At 43.6% G+C, this 27,081-nt stretch overlaps 1 protein-coding gene across 4 annotated transcripts; it reads left to right on the top strand.

The window, feature by feature from the left end:
• Nucleotides 1–3,186: 3,186 nt before the first annotated feature.
• Nucleotides 3,187–26,129, top strand: LOC148014229 (uncharacterized). Of its 4 annotated transcripts, none has more exons than XM_087666189.1 (16): nt 3,192–3,395; nt 3,566–4,261; nt 5,190–5,714; nt 5,823–5,921; nt 6,054–6,106; nt 6,190–6,247; nt 8,532–8,614; nt 8,784–8,861; nt 23,431–23,510; nt 23,722–23,906; nt 23,998–24,072; nt 25,144–25,184; nt 25,301–25,406; nt 25,534–25,616; nt 25,716–25,789; nt 25,867–26,129. In XM_087666189.1, the coding sequence occupies exons 2-16, from the start codon at nt 4,190–4,192 to the stop codon at nt 25,977–25,979; spliced, it is 1,725 nt and encodes a 574-aa protein (XP_087522315.1). In that variant the 5' UTR covers nt 3,192–3,395; nt 3,566–4,189; the 3' UTR covers nt 25,980–26,129. The 4 variants fall into 4 exon arrangements, 3 of the variants coding, with proteins under 3 accessions (XP_087522315.1, XP_087522313.1, XP_087522314.1); XM_087666187.1 differs by having other exon boundaries at nt 3,193–3,395; nt 3,566–4,349; nt 25,867–26,128; XM_087666188.1 differs by having other exon boundaries at nt 3,193–3,482; nt 3,566–4,349; nt 25,867–26,128.
• The last annotated feature ends 952 nt before the right edge of the window (nt 26,130–27,081 follow it).

Below are 27,081 nucleotides of genomic sequence, written 5' to 3'. Positions count from 1 at the left end.
CGCGTGTTTCAAAATCTGGCTCAAAAATCCCATTTTTTATCTTATCTCAGGCATTCGGAACCCAATTTAGGCAAGCTAAGAGTCTAACTTGGGGTTTTGTCATGCTCCAGATGGGATGGCGATGTTAGATCTGCCAAATTATGATCACAATATTTTTTACAATCAATCTGAGTTGATTTATGACAAGAAAATATCATGCTCTTAGCTTATGTGATGCTCTCGAGGCTTGGTATTTGATGCCCAGATACTTTGGGGATGTTTGCCCAATGTTTTGAGATGCTTTGGGACTTGGTTTGAGCTTCCATAGCTCGATTTATGTAGCACAAGGTTTTATAAGGGACAGCTTATGCATAATGCTTTTTGTTGACATTCAGGTGTCCTGTTGGATGATCACTACAATATCTATATCTTTAGGTCATCGCTCTAATTATCAAATCCATAAAGCAAGAAGCTCTTGGTTGCTCACTCCTTCCCAGGGTAATACATTCCATGTAGTTGCAACTTCTTCTATCGGCATGATTGGCATATGTCCATACATCTATTGTAGCACTATGAGGAGTGTGATTAGGCCACAAAGCATTTAGAAGTAGCCTTGGCTATTCCCGCATCTTCCTTCTACATGCTTTTGCTAAAGCCTTGACAATAGGTGGGTGTCCTCTTTCCTCTTTCCATTTACTTCAGGATTGTATGCTAATGTGAGTGCAAGCTTAAACCCCATCTTAGAGAAGAAATCTCTGGCTTCATTTGCATCGACCTCTCCTCTATCAGTAGTGACCTTTCCCACACATCCATATCAACATATCATATCTTCCAGCAATAACTTGTATACAACACTAGTAGCCTTTGTACTCGAGGCTCAAACTTCAACTTGGTTTGTGAGATCTTCTTATGCAAGTATAATATATCTCATTTTCCATAAACCTACATTCATGGTGACCAAGTCCACTATCCACTTGTAATGCATAGAGAGTGTGTCAATCAAATGTAAACCATCCTAGTATCTTATAGAAAAGTACATCTAGCAAATAGTGCAAGTCTCCAAAAATTGCAAGATATCCCTATACATGTATTTCCAACAATATAACTCTTTTATATTCTCAAATGTGGTCCAAACTCATTGATGATCAACCCATAAGCTCTCATAAAACTCCTTCATAATGTGTAGTTGAGTGTCTCTATCACATACTACTCATAGTGGGGTACCTCTTCTATACTTTGGGCGCTTCTATAGAAAGCTATTCTTTAAGAAATATTCATATGCTTTCCTTCATATCCTCTAAAACCCTAAATTTGTCCACCCTTCCCTTCTTATCAAAGTCCTCAAGTATTGTCCAATTCGCACCCATTCACCCTCATAAAACTCCTCTAAAAAAGTCTCAACTAAAGAGACACAATATGCATGGTCAAGTGTTGTCCCTGCTCTTTTGACTTCTTCACCATCTATAACTATATCTTCTTCATCCTCATATCTTGCTTTTGGAAGCATATTAGCCACTAGATTGTCTTTTCTTGCTATATGTTGAAAATCCAAATCCAAGGACTTAATGTAGGCAATCCATCAAAGCATAGCAATGTGAGGAGTGGAACAACTAGTGATCATACCAAGGATTAGTTAAGCAATCCATCCCTACAATAACTAGAGCCCCAATAAAATACATCGAAGCATAGCAATGTGAGGAGTGGAACAAGTAGTGATCATACCAAGGATCAATAAGCAATCCATCCCTACAATAACTAGAGCCCCAATAAAATACATCAAAGCATAGCAATGTCAGGAGTGGAACAACTAGTAATCATACCAATCAGCAAGCAATCCATCCCTATAATAACTCGAACCCTAATGAAGTATTCTTTACCACACTTCAAGGATGTAACCACTTCCCACAATTCTCTTTTGATTTGCGAATAATTTCTTTGACATTGATTTAGCACTTTAGCTCCAAATCTTGCAGCATACTTGTGTCCCTCTTCATCATCCTATTTGGTGTTTAATCAATCCCTATAGGACTAGTGTCAATGGTAATAATGATGGATCTTCCACTTGTAACTTTCTCAATATAGGTGCTATCCACAATTATGCTTTTAGCTTTCTCATTACATTTGTGTATTTTTTATCATGCTGAAATTTTGCCACTTTCTCAACAATGAATAAAGGGCATTTGCAATATATGCAAATGTAAAATCCATATGAGATAAAACACACAAGCTCCCAAAAATCTCTGTACTTATAACAATGACGTGCAAGTCTCATCCATTCTCTCAATTGCATCCACCTTAGCTAGAGATGGGTGTCTTCCATAGGACCACATATGTGACCCACAATTAAGACCTCATTTACCCCAAAGACTAACATTTGTTATGAAAAAGTAAGATTCACCTCTTCTAATCTAGTTAAGATCCTTTCACAGTCGGCTATGTGCTCTGCAGCAAATCTCCTCTACATACCTTTACATCCAATTCTTCATTTTCATCCTCTTTTCTCAACATACTTTCCCTCTTCTATGGTTATCCTTCAAGGTGGTTTACCAAAGTCATTTGGGGGGACAACATTTGATCTTGTTACTCTAGTTGTCCACTATCATATAATATGAGTTACCTATGAAAGAAGTTGTCTTCTAATCCTTATGAGGACCCCAAGAAGAAAGTTATTCTATATATAAGCATCCACCTCTCTTCTTGTCTTCTTGAGTGAGCTTCCTCTTGTGTCTATTGTGTGTGTTTAGTGTAACAACTTAAGCAAGTCTCTCCACCACGTGATTCGTGAATGATAGAGAAGCCCAATGATAAACATAAATGAAAGTTTCATTTCCTATTCTTGAACTATGCACTCACTCGAGGGGATGCTATGGTGCATGTCACTACACTTGTCTTTAACTTTGATTGATAATGGACAATGTTTAGAAAAGGTATAATATGCTTCATTATATAATCTTATTCGTGACATTCATCATATGAGCAACATAATTTGTTACTCCTTGGGGCAAAATGCGCATCTACATTAAACCCAATGGTGTTTTCATAATGGTAAGATCTGTGGACCGCTTTTCACATGGTTGTTACTTTTACACGGGTTTCTCTTTTTGACGTGTGAACAGTGAAAACATGCCTTTCGAAATTAAGGAGTTACTCAACGACCGTCCATCATCCATGCGATCGCTTCAGGAATCTCTCCCTCAAGTTCATGTAGCTACGATTCGCACAACGTGTAAACAAAAGTTGAGAACTAGAGAATATTCTGTCGAGTCACGTGGGAAAGTGAGCAAGGGAGGAGGTGGAGCCACGTGGCAGCGTCCTACTGGGACTGCAGGTGTAGTCCACCAACCACTCTCACACCTTCAGAAGTCTCCTGGGAACCAGAACCCATACGAATTCGCAGGCGAGGCGAGGCGTCTCAGGTGGGCTTCGAGTGTGGGATTGTGGATGAAAATTTTTGGGTCCCGTTTTGTTTCTCATTCTCGTCACCAATTCCATTTTGAGCACATGTATGCTACTTAGCAGTCACCTGTATGCTAGTTAACAGTCACCTGTATCCTGATCTCATTAGCAATATCACAATTTGCTGCAGTCCGAGTACAAATCTGGATTTCCCGATCATGATTTCGCAAGACGGCCAGACTGCTAATTCGCTTCTGCTTTAGAATCATTCAATTGCAGATGGACCAGAAGGATCCACATGCACAACAAGCTCCGCAGCGTGCTTTTTCTTTTGCCCCAATTCCGTTCATGTGCAAGTGATCCGCAGATAAGGCTTTGCAGTGGTGGATGCTTGAAACTGAGCAGCATATTTTTCAGTAGAGGATGTTTGAAGCTGAGCAGAAATCAAAACTTGCTGCTTGTTGTCACAAACATGGTTTCCATGCAAGATTTTTACATGGAGCAGAATTTTGCAATTTGGCCCTTGTTAAAAACCTTGGAACTGCTGATGGACCAAACGGAATGAGCCTTAATGCACTTTTTCTTTTGCCCAATCCAATTTTGTGCTTTTGATTCGAAGAATTGTCCGTTTGAAGCATCTATCATGCCATCTATTGTTGGTTCTTAGAAAACATTTACTACAGGTTGCAGACACCATGGGACCTTGGATAAAGGCAACAAGTCCACACAGTGGACTGAAGTGCACAATGCCAATTGGAACTTTAGAATATAGAAAAACAGGCTATTCTCGTGCACATGGTGGTTTCTTACAAATATGCAACCTGCAGAGCTATTTGTCTTTTGGGCATTTGTGTGCATACAGGAAAATTGGCCTGGTCTATCAGAGGTCTGTAACACTTCACCCTTGGTTGCAAACTTTTTCCAGCATTCATTCATCAGAAACTGCTCAGATTCAGGAGACTACAGAATCTCAGGTAATGTTCCTTTCATCGAGGAGAATGTTTTGGGTGCATCTGTTAAATTACTCAAAGAACAGGCATTGGTAATTTTATGACTAAATAGATCCTCAAGTCAATGAATTCACAGAAACTGGGTTGAGCTAGTGTCATATTATCTTGTGCAAATTGGACATGACATGCATGCAGTCTTTTTGTTAGGATCCCACCTTTTGGATTAGTATGTTATGCATGCTGTTCAAAAATCCTTGTCGCGTATGGATAGCCCTGCATTTGTGGACATTGCTGTTGAGGACTGATATGTTCATTTGCATTCCTCCATTGGCAGTTGCTTTAAAATGAGTTGCAGTATGGAAATAGATTTGACAGGGTGGTTATTGTTGCACATTGCTTTGACAAAAATCACGAAAAAGTTTTTCAGATGAAAAGTCCCTTCTCTTTGTCAATGCAATCTTGTAATGCACAAAGGATGTTCTGTTTGAACTGCATCAGAAACACAAGTGTACATTAATGTGCTTGACATTCATACTTCTCAACTCAAGGAGTAGACTTCTCAAATTTCCACTTTACTCCCCCCTCTACCTTACAAAAACTTCCTCCACCAAAATGATAGAACTTTTGTGTATGATCTTTCCTTTTCAAATTTCAGCTCAAAGTGTTACTGCTTTCATTGCAAAAAGAACTTAATGTCCTGTGTGTTTTTTTCATTTTCTGATTTCTACATTCATCTCCATGTTTATTGCCTTCATGACCAACAAGGGGCTTGTTGCATATAACCCTTGAATGCCTTACGACAGATCTAAACTGTGGACATTGCCAGTGCAATATACTTATCTGCTTTTGTGATTATACAACCAGGTCCCTACTGAAACGGAGCTCCCAGATTTATTGGGTTCCAATGATATTAAATGGCCTTCACCTGATGATGAAATTCCGTTTTGGAAGCGCGATTTCAGGTTGAAGGGGATTGATTCTAGCCAAGTCACCTTAAGTTCTGTCAACTATGATCCAGATTCTTTACACATTGTTCATGTGACGGCCGAGATGGCACCAATAGCAAAAGTTGGTGGATTAGCAGATGTTGTAACAGGCCTGGCTAGAGCATGCTTGGATAGAGGTCACAAGGTCGAAGTTATGCTTCCCTTCTATGAATGCATTCCACGAGATTGTGTAACAGAGCTTACAGAGGCTGAAAGATTCCATTCTTTTCATGCTGGAGCATGGTTGCCTGTTCAATTATTCCGAGGCAAAGTTTCTGGAATACCAGTGCTGTTACTACAGCCAGATAGTCATTTTTTCAAGGGACAAACAATCTATGGGGGGAGCTATAACGAATTAGAAGCATACCTTTTCTTCAGCCGTGCATGCCTAGAGTGGATGCAGGTTAAGCATGTCAATAAGTTGCAATCATATAACTAAATAGCTGGAATCAGAATCTGAAACTGAAGCTATCCTACTGAGCCTGAGCTAACCTAGTTGTTTCAAAACCAGGTCACTGGCTGCCAGCCTGACATAATACATGTGCATGAATGGCAAACTAGTGGGTTGCCATTGCTTTTTTGGGATATGTACCATCATCTTTCACTTAAGGTTAGTTTCTAACCAAGGGGTGTTTTGAAAGTATGCGAGTGCATTGGGCATTTGAACTGCAAGTTTTGTAAAGAATTAATCATAAAGGAGTTTCCGTGTATACACTTTTACAGTTCTCATTTTGTATTGCAGAAGCCTCGGATTGTACTTACCATCCATAACATGGAACACTATGGGGAATGCAGGCAAGTATCTAAGCTAAATGCTGAACCCTAGTTTAATGAGGTCTGTAGCGCTTGATTTACCAGCACTGAAATTGTTAATGTAGGGTGGAGCAGATAAACATGTGTGGTTTAGATGGACAGACATATTGCACACTTGACAAGGCAAGTTTTCATTCATGAGATTTAATGTGGTCATTGTTTTGAAAATACGTTGGACATAAGAAAGTCTACTGTCTTCTTTAAGTATAGTTGAAAATTTCAAATCTTGAAACTTTGGTGATAAAGCGAAGCAAAGTTTTTATATGATGGATCTTCTTGTTACATGATCAAGTCCAAGGAACATCTTAAAACAAGAGATAGGGGCAAGTGGCAAGGAGACTGGAGGCATTACTGACAACTTACAAAACTGTACAAAGTGGCAGCCAACAAACACAGACCATGAAAAGATGCAGGTTCTTTGAAGATTTAAGCTTGCATTTGGTAATACCTAGGAAAAGGGATAGTGGTTGGAACCAAATATTAGCTACAGCTTGTAAGATCCCATGAAAGCCTCTTCAACACAAACTCTTGAGAATGCTGACCTCTATAAACATGATGATACCTCTTAAAAGACTGATTTTGTGTACACGGGATGCTGAATATACCCTTTTAGATATTCCACTCTCCTGTTTAGTGGAGAATATATATTGTGTAGCGTTTTCCAGTTCACAAAGTTATGGAGGACCTTGTATGTGAAGTGCAAGCAGCACATTCAGAGAATCAGTGGATATATGACTAAAATTTTCACATTGAAAGCAAACCCTGTCCCTGTTTTTGTCATATCCCACACTGGAGGTTAGGCTTGCCCAACCAGATTTAGGCATCTACTGGGGCTACTAGTTGAGCAGCCAGTGTCAGTGGGACGAGCCCCAGTTGAGGAGGTTAAGAAAGCCTATACAAAGGACTTATGGGGTCGGTTGTGTAAAGGAGGATTCCTGACTCTTCGACGCTAGCATAGGGATGGCTCGGCACATATAATTGGGGAACATGAGCTGATGGTTATGGAACAGTAGTTCTTGAGGCTTGAAGGCTCAGGCCTTGTTATCTCTGCTAGCCCCAGGCTCAGGGGTAAGCTGGAATAGCTCTTCGGCTGGGAGGTGAGTTAGACATTGACCTTTGTGTTTGTTCACTGTCATGTTAGGTCTTTTGTGGGCTGGTCCAAAATGGCCTAACCTTTTGAATGAAGCAAATTCTCTTACATATTCATATCACCTACCTCCAATACTTTCAAAATCAGCATCCCACAAAATATGAAATCAGTGTTTGTCCATTCCTCCCAATAAGGGCATACAGTCCTTATCAAACCGTGACACCAATGTAGGAATGCAGCTGGCAAATGGTATGCAAGGCCATTATCTCAAGCCACACTAGCATCCTTGGTAACCCTTTGTGCTATGCTCATTGAAGAGTTGTTTTCTGCAATTCTCTCTTGGGGATATTGCAGAGTTGTTTTCCACAATTCTTTCCTGAGGATATTGCTAAGGACAACAATTATTCATAAGGGGGAAAATGTTACATCCTTGGACATCCAGACGGGCATTGGTAGCATTGGTCATAGCCTTAAGTGATGAAGTGACCTAGTGCTTATAGGACTGAAGGCCCACTGTGCACATCCATGGTGTGATGTCAACTCTTGGACTTTAGGCCTGTTGGCTGATGTGTTCATACAATGGGTCAATATGGGCTGGTAGTATGGGATGCCAGCGATTGACGCGGTTGTGACCCGGTATGCTGCTGGCCCCAGGCTTGGGGGTGAGTCTGTTTGGCTTGATGGTTGAGGTGAGTCTAATGTCAAATCCCTTTATGTTCTGTATTATTTGTGGTTACAGCTTGTGTTATGTCTCATGTGCAGGTTGGATCCTAGGGGGATGTTTCAAGCTGTTACCTTCTTAGTTGCATCACTCAATAATGAACATAGAATACAGAAATCCTTCAGAAAAACAAAGCTTGGAGCTTTTGGCTTGTAAATTGATATTCACCCACCAATCAATTTTTTTGTTAGTGTCACAAAGCCAGAACCTACAGAAGATGCAGATCAGAGACATGAGTCCATCCTACATTGTTTGTGCTGTGATTGCCACAAATGGAAAATGTTGCTTTAAAGTGAAGTAACTCTTCTCCTGCAGTCCAAGCAATTGCAGATGAGTTTCATCTTCTGTAGGATGTATTGAACTTGGATATCTGAACTTATATAACTGTATGCTACAATGTAATGATCTGACAAGGACATTAATAAAGTTAGCTGAATTTGACGACATTGGAGTGATCTCCAGAACTTTGATAATTAATGCAACCTTAGATGTTATACGCTATAGCTGGTGCACTTTTGTGAAAGCATATTCAAAAGTATAATTCATCCTTGAGCCTTCAGGCCATTCAAACGTATAATGCATCCTTGAGCTTTCAGGCCATTGATGACCGTACAATTGGACATAATCCTGAGAGGCTAAGCTTACTAAAAGGTGGGATTGTCTACAGCAATGCCGTCACGTAGGTGTCTTTACTGTTCACCTTTTAAGTTTTACAGTAGATTTATTCCATTGGATGAATTACAAATAAGGTGGTTTTGAAATAGCCAAGTTATTGTCATAGAGAAACTGGAAATTTGTACCATTCACTCTTATAAAGCAAGTTGCTGATTTTTGTGTAAATTGTACAGGACTGTTTCACCAACATATGCAAATGAGACCTTATGTTCAGGGTGGCTTTCAGGCACACTTTTGAGGCATAGAGATAAGTAAGTTGGCATTCAATGATGATTTGATGATGCTTGTACTTAAGGTTGCATATGGATTGTGATAAGAAAACAAAGATGTGCAGCTGAATTAAGTTACATCATGAAGAAGGCTTTTGACAATGTGGTTTACTTGGGTTAAATGTTGGTTTTAAGAGCACTTGCATCAAAATTTTTTGGCATGTTGTTTTGTAACTAAAAAATATTTGGTGGATGGTGTGAATCTCCCAGTTTTAACAACCTATAGATATAGTGAGGTTATTGTTCTTCAAGCCATCAACATGACTTACTGCACCCAGATTTGACACTTAAAAAATAACAAGGGCACACTATCATGTGCAAGAGTGCTGGGATGTGGGGGGCGCTCACCTAACTGTGCCCCTTCCCGCCGATCTTTGACCTGGAGGTTCCAGATCACCGGCTGACGGTCTATTTCCTCCTGGCAACCTGGGGGGCTCTGGATTAGGGCCTTACGGAGGCCCTGCCACACGCGGAGTAGGCTGTGAAGGAAAGGTGATCTGGGAGGGGTGATCTGGGCTGACGTGAAGATCCATCTCAGGGATGGCCTCCACTCACCGCCAAGCCTCGGTTTACAATCCTGAAGGCCCTCCTATAGTAAGACCTTCCATGTCTGCCCGCCTGGTGTGAGACCGCGGACAACTAGCTTGCCCAAGAGGGCCATACTCTGATACTCTGGGTCTATGATCCCAAGCCCTCCCTCTGATCGATGTTGTATGATGGTCGCCCACGCCACCTTGGCCCTGGAGTCCCTGGAGCCATCAGACCCAGACCAAAGGAAATTCCGCACTAGGCGGTGAAGTTGCCCTACGCACGATGAGGAGAAGCACCAACACGAGGCGATGTACCAGGCCGTCGCTAGGAGGACCTGGTTAACCACCAAGGCTCGACCGGCTAGTGAGAGGCGAACCGTGCTCCAGTAGGTCAGTTTCCTCCGAATAGAATCAAGGACAAGAAGAAACTGCTGGGCAAGAGTGATGTCGTGTCCCACCTGGAACCCTATGTATCGGACGGTCTGCCCTCTGCTCACCCATCTAAATCCCAGGTGGACGCCCACTCCGTGCTGGAGTCCGGGTCTGTGAGGAAACCAACCAACTTTTGCCAGTTGATTTTCGCTCCCATTGCAATGCAGAACACGTCAAGAGCCAGCCTCATTCTCTCCAGCATCACCTCATCGTCCTCTATGTAGAGGCCTGTGTCATTTGCGTACTCTTGAGTCTAACAACTCAGTCTCCTCTCTCACTGGAAGTTGGAGGCCGCGTAATCCGCTCACACGTGACCTGAGGAAGGGAGACATCGCCTCTGCGAAGAGTAGGAACAGGTATGGGGCCAGGGAACAGCCCTGTCGAACCGATCTCTCCAGCCGAAACTCCTCTCCTCGCCTTCCGCCTATGAGAACCCTGCTAGTGGCCGATCTGTATAGGCCGGAGACCCCGCGAATCCAAGCGTGGGGGAATCCCAACTTCACCATGGTGCCCTCTAGGAAATCCCAGTCCACCCTGTCATAAGCTTTCTTGAAATCCAAGAGTAATACTGCCAATCTCTGCCCACTGTGCTGAGCCCACTCTGTCGCCTCAAAGAATGTAAATACATTGTCTAGGATGCTCCTATCCTGGACAAAGCCTGTCTGTGTGTCATGAATGATATCTGGAAGCACGGGGCGTAATCGCCTACCAATCATCTTTGCAAGTGCCTTATAGGCCACTGACAATAAAGTGATCGGTCTCCACTTGGAGAGCTCCAACCGGTCTCCCTCTTTGGGGAGGAGACTGATAAGGCCTGCCGAGAGACTCCCTGGCATCTGTCTTGAGGTGAAGATCTCTTGGAAAGCCCTCAGTAGGGGGTCCTTCACCACTTTCCAGTAGGTAGTGAAGAAAGCCTTAGAGGGACGGGATGTGATCCTATACCTGCTGTCTGCATCTCTATCCTCTAGCTGAAGCTGCCTCCTGCTGGAAAAGGCGCGTGTAATAGTCGGTGACAATATCCATCACCTCATCAGGGCTAGAACGTGTCCTCCCATACTGATTCCGAAGGCTGCGTATCTGCTCTCCCGCGGTGCGGGGATGGTGCACCTGGAAGAACTCCTTGCACATCGTGTCCCCCTTCTGCGCCCAAAAGGCTGCTGAGGTGTGGAAAGAGAACTCCGAGAGCCTGTCCTCTAGGCCAGCAATGGCTGCACGCGTGCGCACCTCCTGTGTGTGGAGGGTGGGATCCCCTGGTGCCTCCTGCAATAATCTCTCCGTGGCTGCAAGGTCCCGCCGGAGTGCTCTCTCCTCCTCCCAACACTGCTGCCTTGCTTGTATGGCTGCCTCTTGGCAGATTCTACTTGACTCAGCTAGGATTTCTGCAACCTCCTCTGCTATGTGATCCCTCCTGTCCCACTCTCTGGTCCAAATCTGCTTTATCTGTCTCGACACCTCCTCCCTCCTATAGATCGAGTCAGGGATCCGACAGGATAGTGTATCTAGGGCGGATGCTGGGGGGTCAAGTGTCAGGAGAACCGGGCAGGGATCGGATAACGTGGTGCCTGCCAATTGCTCAATCTGGCCTCCACGAGAGCCTCCCCACTCTCCCACATAAAACCTGTCCAACTGCTCCAGCAGGGCTCCATTAGCCGCCTATATCCCCAAGAGAAATCCAACAACCTCTCCCTCCTGTGGAAGGTAGGGTCTTTCCAGGAATCACGTGCTCCGACTGCAAGCAAAAAGACCTCCCATGCCTCCTTCTCCTCCCTAGCCATGCCCTGGTAGTTTCTTCCTTTGCCCTGCTAATCCTCCAAAGCCTCCAGGTTGTTGAAGTCTCCTCCAACAATCCAGGAGTCCACCTCTGGGAGTCGAGCTGCAATCTCCACCCAGAACCTGCTGCGTGCCCTAACCTCCATAGGGGCATAGACATTGAGGACTCCAATACACGAGTCCCCAATATCCAGTTTGATCCATAGAACCCTTCCTGCCACTATTGTCCCGTGGTTTTGTACACAAGTGGTGAGACTCAGGCCAATAGAGGTGCATACGCCTCCACTCCTACTGTGGGCCCCTATGGCGTGCTTCCAGTAAGTGTGCAAGCTGCCCGGAAGTACCTTCCCAACCCGTTGAGCTTGGGCAAGGGTGAGCTTATGCTCTTGCAAAAGCAAGATGTCGATCCGTCCGGCAAGGGCAGGCTGCAACTCTTGCCGAACAATCAACTTCATGGAGCCACGTGCCCCACTGTAGTGGAGACTGTTCACATTTCAGGATGCAAGATGTAAGCTCATGGGGAAACCTGTGACTGACCGAACAGGCATCTGTTCGGTGTGGATGCTGCAAATGAGGAGGAGAGACTGTGAGGCATGCAAGTGCGCTTTACCACCGGTCTGGATGGTGAACTCTAGTTCCCTATGGTGGCCCTCGGCCGGACCATAGGGGTGATAGATGCTCTAGGTGGTACTATCAATGCATCTATCAGCCATGCTGAAAATCGCGACTCTGTACACTGGTAGAAGCGGGCCGCCTGTGCCGAGGGCCACTCGATCACGTCCCTCGGAGCTCTCCACTGTGGAGGGGCTCGATAGATAATGCTCAAGTGTGGGACCTTGGCGCCAGCCCACCAGTTAATGTCCATAATGCAACCTGGCCATTGTTGTGCAAATAGTGCTAATCCTTCATCACCCATCCACTGGAAGATGTGATCCGCCACCTGACTCTTCAACTCCTCAATCTGTGTAGTCGTCCACTCCTCTGAGTAAGATGACTGAAGAAAAAAGATGTAGTTCGGTCCATCCAATGGTGCTAGTAGGTGGACCTTGCCCCTCCTTGACTTACGAACCACGAAGATCCCCACCTCTAGAGGTAGTGGGAACTCTCCGCACTCTGCAACTCGCAGGTAGGACCATGGGCCACTGTGCAAGAACTCTTGTGGCAATAGCTGTGCCTGTCTCATGAAAGTGTGGCGGGTGGCAGGGGTGGATGAGCTGGTGGCTGTGTGGGAGGGGGAAGACTGCTAGTGTGCAGAGGAGGTAGGTGTGTGTGGCTCATCACCTCCTGTGGGAGGAGGGGGGGTGGGTCTGAGGGGGCTTTCTTGACCTGGGTGCGGATCAGGGGGGGTGCTCAGTAGGGGGGTGATGGGGGGGAAGAGGATCGAGGGATGGTGGGATGGCTGGAGATGCATGGCGGATGGGGGGGGGGGGGGGGGGGGGGGGGTATGAGAGGCCTGTGGGCACTCAGGCGAGGTAGTCTGTGGCGCGGGTGGAGAATGTGGGGGGCTGCGGTCCTATTGGGTGGAGCGGATAGGGGGGGCTGTGGAGTGCTCTGCCGAGAGGGGGTCGCACGCCCGCCAACACCCTGTTGACGAGGCTGGGTCTGAGGAGCTGGTTCCGCCCCCCCCTTTGCCGTCTCCCTCTCTGTAGTCTCTGGACCCGTGTGAAACCGTCAGCGTCCACCTGCGGACCTATGGGCGGAGCCACCTTGGCTCCGAAACGCGTACAAACTCTGCCTGATGCCCAAAGTCGTGGTAGCGTAGGCATTGCCTTGGTTGCCCAGTCACAATGACCTGCTGCCTAAAGGAGTGCCCGTCTGCCTCAATCTCTAGGAACTGTGGGATATTCTTGACCTCTTTCACTGCCACCCGTACCTTTGGGACTCCTGCTGCTGTCACTGCATCCGCAAAAGACGCGGGAAGGATAGTTCTGAAGAGCCGTCCAAAGTCTTCCACCAAGTGGTGATACTCAATCGCCAGGCCGGGGAAAAGAAGGGTGACCGGGTGCTGAAGAAACCTGTTGTTGAGTGCAAACGCCTCCATAGTAAAGCCACTATACCAAGGGACCATGTATATGACCCCCTTCGTGGACGCATATGGTGAACTGGCGAGTAGCTCGCGAGCTGCGTCTGCCGAGCTGAGCCGGACCATGAAGATCCCTTGGCCCAATAGGACCGCCTCCATGATTTGCGCTGTACCGATGCGCAGCATGGAGTGAAGCTAGTCCCGAAGCTGGGCCCTGGCTGGGGAATGTCCTACTACCTGACCATAAGTCGCTGTTTCTATTAGCTCCAGCTCTTTAGCTCGGACGGCTAAGAGCTGCTCCTCAGAGAGGACTATGTGCAAGGTGTTTGAATGGGGGACACTCGCTGAGTGCGCCGGCGTCTGACCATAGGTTTCCATTGCACGTCCCTTCTGGGAGAACCTACCTATCACACTGCTGTGCTACTGGATGGGGAGTTGCTACAGCGGGAGGGAGCAACTAGAGCAGGGGGGGTGTCGATGGCGAAGGGGGAGATTTCTGTTTTCGATGGCGGTGGTATGATAGCCTGACGAAGGGCCAGGCCTCCTGACAGGATAGCACGCAGGGGGCGGGGGGTTGGAGGGGAGGAAAGGATAGGCGGGGGGGAGCGGCGGCCAGGGGTGGAAAAAAACGGGGGGAAGGGGGGGGGGATTGGGACGGGCGGGACAAGTGCAAGGGGGGGGGGGGGGGGGGTAGGTGGGTGTGGGTGTAGGGGGTAGGGCGGGCGTAGGGGGAGGTAGGGCGGGCGCAGGCGGTGTGAGGGCCCAGGTGGTGGTGCAGGGAGCTGGCGATGGAGGCCCTGGCAAAGGCGAAGGGGATGGGGCGCAAGTGATGACGAGGGGAGTGGTGATGGTCCTGTCGATGGCGAGGGGGGTGACACAGGCGATGGTGCTGTTCCGGCATGGCACGGTGATCAGACGGGGCAGGTGGGTTAGCTCGCGCGACGTGACGGGCAGGAGAGCCCGTTATGGAATGTTAAAGGTATCTCTTTGGGCAATAAGCAGTATCGGTTATGGAAAGTTGTGTTAGCCGGCGATTGGGATGTTCTATGTGCCGTGGAGCATAAACAACATGCTTTGGCAGGATCATCTTATGTATATAAGGATTACCCTGTTTTCTATAGTGGATGTGTTCCACATAAATCTGGAGTAATGTTGGCTATCAAATCTTCATTGCAATCATCTTTGATTTCTCAGGATCATCGAGGTAGATTCATGATTTTGGAAATCCAATATGAGGGAGAAGTTTTATGGCTGGTGGGTGTGTATGCTCCTACTTCTCGTGAACGTTGTCAGCTTTGGGATGACTTGCATTGCCTTGCTATGGCTCGTCAAGGCTTTGTAATGGGTGATTTCAATGCCTATACATCTATGGATCAGACGACTTCTCAACATTCGGTTATGGATGATCCTGAGCATCAGGCTTGGGATGCCTTTGCAGCTGAGTCTTTGAAATAGGACATGTGGTCTTGGTTGCATCCCTCGCACTCAGGATATACTTATTGTTCTCTTCAGCATCCAAACACTTGGGCTAGACTGGATAGGATCTATGTTTGTCAAAGTAATTCTTTTTTCCCTGCAGTCCTTGATATGTGGATAGAGCGAAAGCATGTCTTGTCTGATCACCATCCTTTGATCTTGGAAATGACACATCGACCTATTCATGCCTATAAGGCTCTCCTGGCTCGCTTGCCTCTTTGTTTCAATCAATCCTTTCACCTGCAAAGTCAGTTTTTGGAATGTATTCAGCGAATAATTGACTCCTTTCGTTCTAGGGTCCTATCAGAAGGATTGGAAGCATGGCCTGTTTTTAGGGATAATGCGTGTAAGTTATCCCGACAATTTGCTATTCAGCATGCTTCCATTTAACGTGCTGAATTGCTGCATGCACAATCTTTGTTGGCCCGTTTGTTGCTTCATGTCAGTTGGGAGATACTACAGACGACTTGCTGATAGGCATTGAATGGTTGAAAGGCCGAGTTCAATCTGTACAGGAACAGGAATATGCTAAATTTAAATTGCTGTCTAGAGCAGAGGCTTTGCACAATAACAACTGTCAATCTCACCAATTCTTTGCTTGATTACACCAGGAATATGCCCGGGAAAATATTGTGCGTTTGAAGAATGAACAAGGTGTTATGGTGACAAAACCTTCATCCATCATTCAGATGTGTGTAGAATTCAGAAGCAGGTGGACAATTTCCCAGACAATTTCCCGACGGAATCACCCCATGGTTAGGTGGACCTAGTTAACCGAAACTATTACCACAAGGCAAGGTTTGTATATTCTTGGAATAAGCTAACAACAGCAGTGGAAATCGATCAATTCGTAGGAAACCCTGGATGTCCAAGCTCTCTCTCTCTCTCTCTCTCTCTCTCTCTCTCTCTCTCTCTCTCTCTCAATACGACAAGTGAAACTGAGGTCTCCCTTTGATTCCCAAGGTCTTACACCCTTGCTGGGCTCAACCTTAATCTTCCCGATCACTCCATGTGCAACTCTAGTTTAGAATAATGAACAATAAGTGAGAACCTCCTATAAGTTAGTCCTAGAACTAGTAAGCACTGTTTTAGGGGGCTGGTGTGAGACTATGCCTTATGGGCAGAGGGGTTGACGCTCAGTTCCCCCTTGTTTCTCACTCTCATTGAACCAAATGCAGTGTTTACCTATCTCGATATCGGGCAATTTGCAAAATGTATTCATTTTGAGTTTGATATTAGATTACTATTGGTGACCATAGTTGTGTCTTTAGGAACCTGTAGGTTGATCCTCGTGGGATGAGACCAGGTGCTTCATATGTGAGGTAGACCTAGGAAACGCCTAGCCATCTAAGTTCAAATGCTCAAAGTTAGCATAGATGGTGGTGACTAGGATTGGTCCTTAGACAACTACCAAAAACTACCTTTTCTAAGCTAATTAGGTTTGGGTACGTTTCACATTTTGACGTGTGTGCTTCTTTGGATGGAATGTACATCTTTTAGAACAGCTCTTTGTTTGAGACAGTGCTGAACATGGAGGTTAAAGGGCATTAGGTACTTTTTGGTCACTGCCTTGTGGTGTTGGAGTTGTGTCAACTAATGCTCCCAATGCCCATCTCAGGTGCTTGCCCTTGTGTTTTAATCCGTCCTGTGTTGCACGATCAGTTCTCAGAATGTATGGAGCATCCGGTTCATTCATTTGGCAGAAGAGTGCTTTTTTATTGCATGCAAGCATGGATTTTTTTCCGAGAAGATGCTCATAAGCTGCCTCAGAATATGGAGTGCTGCATGTCTCAATTGTCGAGGCTGAACTGCAGCACTTGCAATTCCGAATAGCAAACTCTCTGAATTTGCAACAGGCTGGGGTTTTTTCTAACAAGTTGGACACTTCCATTTAGTGGGGCATGCGATAGTAATTGTCAAGACTTAGACATGTGCTTGTTTTGCTTGTTTGCACCAGAAATATGCTATAGAGAATATTGATTAGTTGTAGGATTCTTAAGGGGACATGTTTACTAAGCCTTAATTGATCCTTTAACATGTGTATGGACTATTACAATTTGCTTTTGGGCTCTCCAAAAAACTTTTAGATCCTATCATTGTTGCTTGTCATTATGCCTTGGATTTGATCACGGACCAAGTTAAGCTAGAATGGGAAGCTTCTTTGGATCTTGATATTGCTGAGGATGATGTGGAGCCAGACTTGTCCCACCTTCCTCATAGAAAGAGGCCTGGATGGGATGGCCTACCAAATGAGCTCTTCTTAGCTTATGTCAATGGTTTTGAAACTCCTCTTATTATGCTGTGTCAGCGATTGTGGAGAATGGGTTGGATGCTATCTGAGTGTAAGCTTCCAGTGCTTAGATTATTGGGTCTTCGCTTGTTAGGATTTGAAGTAGTAGAGGCCTATATTGGTCATGATTTCATTGTATATCATCTCACGAGATACTCAGAAATTGGCTTATACACCAACCTATACACCAAAGGCAATATTAATATTATTAAGGGCAGGAATATCATGCATAATACCTTGAATGTTCAGTTATCTATAATATTAATATTATGGACCGATCTTTCCACAACTTATACACCAAAGGCAATATCAATATTTTGGCCATGATTTCATTGTATATCATCTCACAAGATACTCTGAAATAGGCTATACACCAACTTATACGCCAAAGGCAATATTAATATTATTAAGGGCAGGAATATCATGCATAATACCTTGAATGTTCAGTTATCCATAATATTAATATTATGGACCGATCTTTCCACAACTTATACACCAAAGGCGATATTAATATTATTAAGGGCAGGAATATCATGCATAATACCTTGAATGTTCAGCTATGGATAGATTATGTTGAAGCCTTTGATCAGGAGATTGTTATGATTCAACTGGAAATTGAAAAAGCTTTTGACCTTGCTAGCTGGTCCTTTCTTTGCCAACTGCTGTCTATTATGAGATTTGGTCCTTAAATGTTCAGCTATGGATAGATTATGTTGAAGCCTTTGATCAGGAGATTGTTATGATTCAATTGGAAATTGAAAAAGCTTTTGACCTTGCTAGCTGGTCCTTTCTTTGCCAACTGCTGTCTATTATGAGATTTGGTCCTAGAATGATGTTCCTCATTGACACATTCAATTCTGATGACACTACAAAGACAAATCACAATGAATTGAATCAATATGTATTGAAAGAACCTGGAATCTTTGCACTACCCAGTGTGCATAATGCTCTGTAACCGGCCTCTTCTCTGGAAAGGGCGGTAGTGTACAACCAAAATATATAAATGCTTTCACCCAATTTACAGTCGTCCACTTTACCTGAACTTAAAGACACAGAATCAAGAAGAAAAATAGGAAGCTAGAATGCTCCTGTGGCCACACAGACACCCTGTTGGCCCCTAAGTTAGGCGCCCCTTGCGGTATTTCTTTATTTTTAAAAAGAGAAAGTACAATGGGCTGTCTTTCACCTATTCTGGGTGAAATTTGGCAGCATAACAGTACAATTACTGACCCAAAACAAGTTGACCAGGAGGGGAAACTCTGCCCAAGTCTGAATCTTCTGGTTGGAGTGCAGAATTGACCATTTCAACCTGCTGTATTTACTGGTTCAGACCTGTTCTGAAACCTGTTTACAACTCATACTGTTCCCTGTACTGTTCAGCTCACTGTAATTACTGGTTCAGACCTGTTCTGACACCTGTTCTCAGCTCATATTGTTCCCTGCACTGTCCTGCATCATCTGGGCCAAGTGCCCCTTGATTCTGACATCAATTGGGCTCTGAATTAACCTCTGAACAGTCCAAAAGCAGTACCGGTTCAGTGCTGTTTCAGACACTTACTTGGTGAGGTTACCACCCTCACCTGTCCTTGCTGGGACAGCATACAACTGCTCCTGTTCCTGGAGAAAGGAGGCTCTTGCCTCATGCAAAAACAGCATATTCCCACACAGTTGTACCTGAATCAGAAGAAAGGCCCTTGATTCTGCAGCATAACCATACTGTCAGGGAGAGAAAGAGAGAGAGTAGGAAGCAAACTCAAGCCTCTATGCATCATAGACAAGGTACACCAGCTCTCAAGAGCCCTCCATTTGCAGCAATCCATCTCCCTTTCACAAAATGAGCCCCCCATGCATTGAAACTCGTTTTTGTGCTACCCTCTCTCTCTCTTTTGGGAATTTATGCCCAAATTGTGACACATGGCATACATGTAACAATTTTCCTGTTTAAACCTTTCGGTCTAAAATTCTCCATCCTCGGTTCGAAATTTGACCTCGGCACAGACCAGAGGATTAATCTTCGTACAAAAATGAAGATAATGACGCAAGCAGATTCTGAGGTCCAAAAATGGTAACTCCCTAAATTTTAGGAATTGCTTTCATTGCATCCCCACTAGTCTTCTGACCATCTTTTCAGACTATGGCTACATCCAAATTTGTAATGTAGCTCAACTGAAAGTGAATTTCCACTGATGACCCCACATGGACTAATCTCTTAAAGATTTGTCCATCTTCACTTTGAATTAGTCTCTTCCAGGCTAGTTCTTCAACACACTTGTCCATATACACTTTCACAAGTCTCTTCCAGGCTTGTCAATCTACAATGCCATCAGTCTCTTCCAGACTTGTACTGGACCTTAACTGTCCAGTCTTGACTCACTAGACATTCCTGTCCGTTTCACATACTGGCCATGCAACTCAGGCATTTAGATTTCAAGAGGATCCTTCCAAAAAGAAAAACCAAATAAAATATGTAATAAAGAAATCAACAAAAAGGTAATAGTTGTCACAGTCTTGTGACATGCTCAATGTGGTGTTTTGAAGACATTGCTCTCAGTCGCTCCCTTAGACAAGGATACCTCTTTAGTCCTTTATTGTTTGCTTTGATGACTCACCTTTCTTTTTTAAATAATCTTAGATGATTGTGAACTCATTGACATCTCTCTTACTAGTGGGGCCAAGTTCCTTGGACAATCTCTTGCAGATGTTACATTCATGTTTCTCAAGGCTGAGAAGTCCAACATAGATGGAGAAATGGTAATATGAGGACTATTTTATTTACACTGGTGTCTCTACATCAACTCACATGACACAGATGTATGTTTCATTAGCTGGCCAGCTAGAGACCTGCATGCTTTGGGCTGGTAGGGTACAACTATTTCCCATGCCGAGGTTACTTGACACTTGGGCTACCCCATTGGAGTGGATGTGGCCCCTAGAGCATGGCTGTATTGGATGCTCTCATGTATTAATGATAGATTTAATATAGATAAATTGTAGGGGTGGCGTTTGCTGAAAGTAGGCCAGATGGCAATGATCAGTATGGTATCCTATTTTCTGCCTTTTCTCCCTTGGACACAAAAGTCTTTGAGTGAATTGGTGCAACTCATTTGTTTCATGCTATGGAAGAAGCAGGGCAACTCTTTTCTTGAGCATGTTTGGGTCTTTTGGCAGAAAGCCACTACATGAGAGAACATGGGCAGGGCTGCTTTGTTGGATGTTAGAATTCATATGATAGTTTTGTGGATGGCTCTCTTGTAGTCTTTCTGTTTGGAATAGCAAAGTTGGGTGGATATTGCTAGAGCTTTCATTGAGCAGGTGGGGCTTTCCCAAGGCAATACTCAGATTCAAGAGTAATGGTGGCATGTCTTCAATTCATCTTAAGTAATCCAAATTCCATAGTCTTTGTTTTCCCAAGTGATTGAGTCGTGGCACGAGATCTTGCATTTCACTACTTGGCGTAGTCCAAAGTTCAGCCTAGATGTAAATTCTACGTGAGATTACATTTTGATGTTCAGCAAATCACTTGGTTGGCCTGAAAAGCGCACAAAATGGTAATGCTAAGGCTTGAGGATTATACAAGATTCTGTCATGCCTTGTACTGTTTTTGTTGTGTCCTCTAGTATTTGAGTCCTCAAAATAGGCTGATTTGGACCAATTTGGAATGATGGATGTGGTAGTACTCTTCATTGCTATGTAGCTTTAAAAGATTTGTCCCCATTGTTTGATCAGGATTTTGTGCATCCGGAGGATTTTCTTGAAATGATTTGCCAATCAACTCTACCACAAAATGGAGGACAAGAGATGGGTGGCTGAGAAAGTGCACAAAATTTGGTCGCATAGAGATAGTAATGCTAAGTAGAGAGAGAAATTGCTCCAGCCCTAGAAATCAAAACTTTCCTCCCAAGGATTTTGATAGTGTGGTCTTCCCCACAGATATTATGTTGCATAGCTACTAGATCTCCCATGGTAGATGTGTTTTTTACAGTGTGTGATGAGACTTCTCATATTTTATTTCCTGTCTTGTGGCTAGATAGTTAAGTCTTGTGTACTGAAACCAACCTTCCTTCCGTGGATGGGTGATAATTCCCTAATTATAACTTAGTTACAACAGTAAGATTTATTATAAAACTGAGAAATGCAAATTAACTTACAATCTTGGACAATGGACACCCTGTTGGCCCCAAAACTGGCACCCCTTTCAATATTTATTTAACTTAATTGAAAAAGAAGTTGATATCCAATGGGAGTCTTCTAATCCCTTTCGGTATTCCAACTCCCCTTGCTGTCCAAAATGACTAGCAAGTCTTCCATCTGATTTGCCCCTTAATTCGGGTAGTCAATTGGCCTTCACCCACTTTGATGGAGATGGAAAATGCCCCAAATTCATTGATTTGCTAGTCCCTTCACCTGAATTTGACTGAAAATAACTTTAGCCTTGTTGAATCCAAGTCTTGGAGCTTCCAATTTTTGGCATGCTTCTCGAAGCTGTTGCTAAACCCTAATTTCTATTGCTTTGTAGATTAGGGTTTACAGTAGAGAAATCTGAAATTTCTCAGTTTGTGATGATCTCAATGTTGTAACCTTCGAAGAAAGGTTGTAGAAAGGCTAGGAAATGAGAGAGAATGCTAAGGAGAGAGAAAATTTAGACTTTCTTCATGAAGAACTGAAGAAAATTTGTCATTTACTGCTGCTGCCCTGTCTCAACAGCTTGTAGATGCAAAGAATTGAAGAAAATCAATCATTTACCCAGTCTTGCATGGGGCATTTTGACAAGTGGCAGCCTTCTCAAATGGTTTTTCCAGCATTATCCATAATTAAACATTAATTTTTAGTCTTTAAATATTAAAAATTAATCTAATAATTATTTCGGTGCCCTGAAAAATGATATGACTGGCCAATAATTAAAATGGCTAGGAAACTTCCATGCTCGAGTGTCTCTATGCCATCTTTGACCATCAACTTGGCATTAGGTACTATTAAATGCCACTTTTCTAGTGTCACCAAATTGACACTTATGGCCAAATGAATGACCTAGGCTAACAACTAGCACTAGATACCACCAAGTGCTTATGCGGCATAACTTATAGCAACTTTTGCCTTTGATATCTCATGATTTCCTCGGGTCCCGGGCTTGTAAATTTACTCTAACCCGAGTTACATCTCACATATGCAATATTTACTTAACCATATGATTAAAAATTAATCCACATGTTAAGTGAGGTTTCAAAAATACTTGTCCTCATGACATTGTATAGATGTCTATGACAAGATAAAGAACCGCCATTCATTCCTAGGTCTTGGGTAAGATGCCTTTGATTGACACCTTACCGCTAGAGTGTCTTGCCTCTTTCACCTTTTGCATTGGGCTGGTCTTTGGCATTTTTGTAGCACATGTAATGCATTAATTTTTATTCAACTACAAGTATCCATGTATTCATTGAGTTTGAATTTGGTCTTTGTGGCAAGTAGATTTTGCTGGTGTTCTCCCCTGAAAGATAGCTGCTCCATGGATGAAGATTTTCTATTCCACTCCAGTTTGCCTTCTTCTAGCACCCTTGTGGCTCCTCAAGACATTTTGTAGCTGTCTATGGCTATACCTGGTTGGCTAGAAGGCATAATATCCAGCGTCATGTTGTGAAGCTTAAGGACCTTCTTCAGTGGCAGCTGGATCTTATTCAGCATGCTGATATCTTGACCGGAGATGATTTAGTTTCTTGGTGTTGCATGGTCTCTTAAGTGACCTTGCCCTGACTTTTGTTTTTTTAATTTTTTACTTTGCCTATGACATGATATAATATAACAACTCATTACGAGAGAGAGAGAGAGAGAGAGAGAGAGAGAGAGAGAGAGAGAGAGATTGGTACCATTATGGAAATTAAAAGAGATTGGTACCATTGCATTTTGATTTTGGCTTCATGAGTTTTTGGTGCCTGCCTGTGATTGTGCTTGGCTAGCCAGAAAGACCTAATGTAAACACTTGAATACATGAGAGAGAGAGAGAGAGAGAGAGAGGCTGATCAGCTAAAACTGCAGGTTCTTGGGGATATTGAATGGGCTTGATACAGTTCTATGGGATCCTTCCATAGATCCCTTCTTACCTATCCATTTTAATGGTAACAAACTTTCTGTGAATGCTACTCAGAATAGGTCTATTCATCATCAAGTCTTTTCATGGCAGGGATGTCTCTGTTCTCTAACGAGAATCACTCAAAAAAGTATTGAACATGTATCAAATACCTTCCCAGAGTCAGTATGATGCACAGAAAGTCTATGTTAAAACAGAATTATTCTAACACATAGATCTGTATTTATTTATTTTGATAGCATCAAACATTGAACGAAAGCGAATTTGCAAGCAGTACGTGCAGAAAGGTCTTGGTTTGGATGTGTCTCCATTGCAAGATATCCCTGATACTATATCTTCACCTCTAGTTATATGCATCACAAGATTAGTAGCTCAAAAAGGAATTCACCTGATACGGCATGCAGTGAGGCGCATAGAACAATTGGTAACCTTACTTTGTGGATTGTGATTCTTATCATACTGGATGAATCAAGTCAGCCGTTTGTTAGAGTTAATTAATGGTAGGGATTTTCCAGGGTGGACAGTTCATTTTGCTAGGTACGGCTCCTGATTGGCGGGTGCAAGGCGAGTTTGAAAGTCTTGCAAATCAGGTATAGCAAACTAACTGTATCAACCAAGGTTGGTGACAACTCTCAAGGCATAGATCAAGTTTGGACCCTAGGAAGATGCATAGTAGGAGCTGCTTATTTAAAGTGAGAATTGAATCTTTCTTCTTGTAAGAGAAAGGAGAGCTGCACAGCTTTGTGACTTAGGAATGAAAGCTGGAGGACAGTTAAGTTTTGGTGTATATTCTCATTGCTTATTGCTCATTGTCTCCATGTAGGCTTTCATGGCTGTTGTTATAAGGAGCTGTTAAAGTTTGGGTTGGATATGGTCAGCAGGCTCACTTTTGTGTAGAGCAGATTTTGTGAACAACTGGTGAATGAATCAAGATGGAGCACCCCTCACTCGAAAACAGAGCTGCTGAATAGCAGTAGCTTTCCAAGCATGTAGACATCACAAACTTCCCCTTGACATTTTTGCATTTAGGAAGCCAAGAAAACACAAATTTATTGTATTGAGAAAAACACTTCAAAAGAAACTTCCATGCCTAAAAGCTTTTCTCAAATGAAAAATGCAAAAGGTGATATTATTGCATTGAGAGGAACACTTGAACAGTAACTTCATGCTTGCCAGTCACATCAGCTCTTGCCATTTATTGCATTTTAAAATATCACCTAAGATTCTACATGCCTCTAAAACATGTCCCTCTATAGCTGATACCAAAACAGGAAATTCCTAACTTCATGATAAGCAGCCAAAAATCAAGGATGCACACTAAGAAAGTCTGTCCTTTGGATTAACCAAAAGTAATCTGTTTTAACAACATGCAATCTTAATGGTGCATTGAAGGTTACGTAAAATGGATGCTCATAGGTGAGTGATTATGTCCTTGCACTGACACATTTGAACATTCCAATTTAGGCACCCCTTGCCTGTGTAGTAGCAAAACCTATTGCAGGTCACATTCAAAACCTGGTCTGGGTGTTAAGCTGATAATTTATTTTGGCCTTCTAGCAGCTATAATCCAACTACTTGTGAGAGCTGGAAGTTTATTGCGGTGTTTTAAAAAACATCTTGAAGTTGGTCTTTCACCCTAATATCTGCTCGTTTATTTTCAGTACAGAGACGGCAAAAACATCCGCTTACTGCTAACGTACAGGTTATGCCTACACTTACGTTTTTCTTCTTGATTTTACTGGACATTGCAAACCTACATATTTTGAAACTAAAATATTAGCTCCTTGCCCTGACTAGCTCATTGTATCATGGGAACAGTGAGGAGTTGTCTCATATGCTGTATGCAGCAGCAGATTTTGTCTTAGTCCCATCCATGTTTGAGCCATGCGGCTTAACACAAATGATAGGCATGCGATATGGAGCGGTAATGGCATTTTAAAAAAGAAGTGACAAGAGTCAGTTTTCAAGCACTGATGTTTAACTTGCTTATGCAGTTCAAACTTACAATCTACTGTCAAATGTTCACGTCAAGTTTGTGTGCTATGTAGCAGATACCCATTGTTAGGAAAACTGGTGGACTAGCTGATACTGTCTTTGATCTGGATGACCCATCAAATGGTGCAAGAACCAATGGGTTCGTTTTCCTCAATTTCTGATCCAAACATTCATCCGGATTACAATGAGAACAAATTAACTCCATATTTCTTGCATAACCTTGATCTTGATGCTACAGGTTTATTTTTCAAGGAATAGATGAAGCCTCACTGAGCAGTTCTTTGGAACGTGCCTTTCAGTACTATGCAAAAAGTGAGCTCAAATTTCATAATTTAAAAAACTATTTTCAACAAGTTAAAAATGTTTCATCACTGAGGAGTTTCTTGCAGGACCTGATTGCTGGAGAGAACTTGTTCGTAAGGTCATGAACATAGATAATAGCTGGAATAGATCAGCTGAGGAATATGTCAAACTTTATAATTCTGTGAGGGTAAGATGGTAAAATGTAATCTAAGAGTAACAATTGGAAAATGGGTGGTAATCCTCCACTCTGATTTGGCATCTGTCGAATGTCTACATGGGTGACCCTAAACTGTAATCTTTGACTAATTTTAAACACAATTGAAGTTCTCAGTGCGGTCCCAAGAAATAACCTTTTTGTAATGCATTGCTCATATAAAAATAAAGTGTACACCTAAGATAGGAAGAAGTGGCTCAATAATCAGTATGAGAATTTTGCATTTGAATCTGGCTGTTCATGCGGCTTGCGAACTATCCTTTTTGAACACAGGATAATGCCGGCATGGCTCTTGTGCATGCTCTCTTAGCTGATGTTTGGAGCAGAGGCGCCCCCCCTGTGGGCGTTTGGGGATGTGTGTCTTATCTAGGGGGAAAAGAAAGAAAGTGGACCAAACCAGTATAAGAATTCGGCATTTGAATCCAGCTCTCAGTCAGCCACATGGCTGATTCAGAAAGGGCAGAGCGTGAGGACAAGCAGACTTGTCAAGTGAACAAAGGATGGACTTTTTGAACAATGAATGACTGCACAGATCTATATGATAAACAAGAGATGTACAATAAGATAGGTGGTACAATGTAGTACAAGGAGTCTATTGAGGTTGTACAATGTAGTACAAGGAGCGGTAATGGAGGTGTAGAAAGCTCCAAGGGGTGGTCCGAGCTGTGTGGTGTTGAAGGTAGTGTTGAATGATGGGTCGAATGACACCATGCACGGTAGAGGTGGAGTGTATATCGTCACTCCTGTCTGTCTTGAATGTGAGCAACCAACCAACACCTGAGGTAGGGGTACTGATTGATTGTGAGGAATCACAAGAAGTTTTTTTGACATTTAACGATGTGGAAAAAGGGGCTCTTTTCCCTGTTTTTCCCTGGACCATTCAACATCATGAGCTTCTTCTCGGGAGGCAACCCACACCAAGCCAGGTGTGATGGGGGGCATGGGGCTGTCAGCCCCCACCGCAGGCCAGCATCTCCCTGCCCCATGGCTGCACCTGGCTAGGTATGCGGTCCCTCTAGACAAGCAGCTCATGATATTGTCGTAATTAACAATGTCGAAATTGTAGTGGGAATTTGTCTAAAACTTC

The sequence above is a fragment of the Lygodium microphyllum genome, chromosome 25 (assembly GCF_053477565.2).
Source record: "Lygodium microphyllum isolate KBCC chromosome 25, Lygodium_microphyllum_v1.1.10, whole genome shotgun sequence".
NCBI lineage: Eukaryota > Viridiplantae > Streptophyta > Polypodiopsida > Schizaeales > Lygodiaceae > Lygodium > Lygodium microphyllum.
This window is presented reverse-complemented; position numbering and strand designations above follow the sequence as displayed.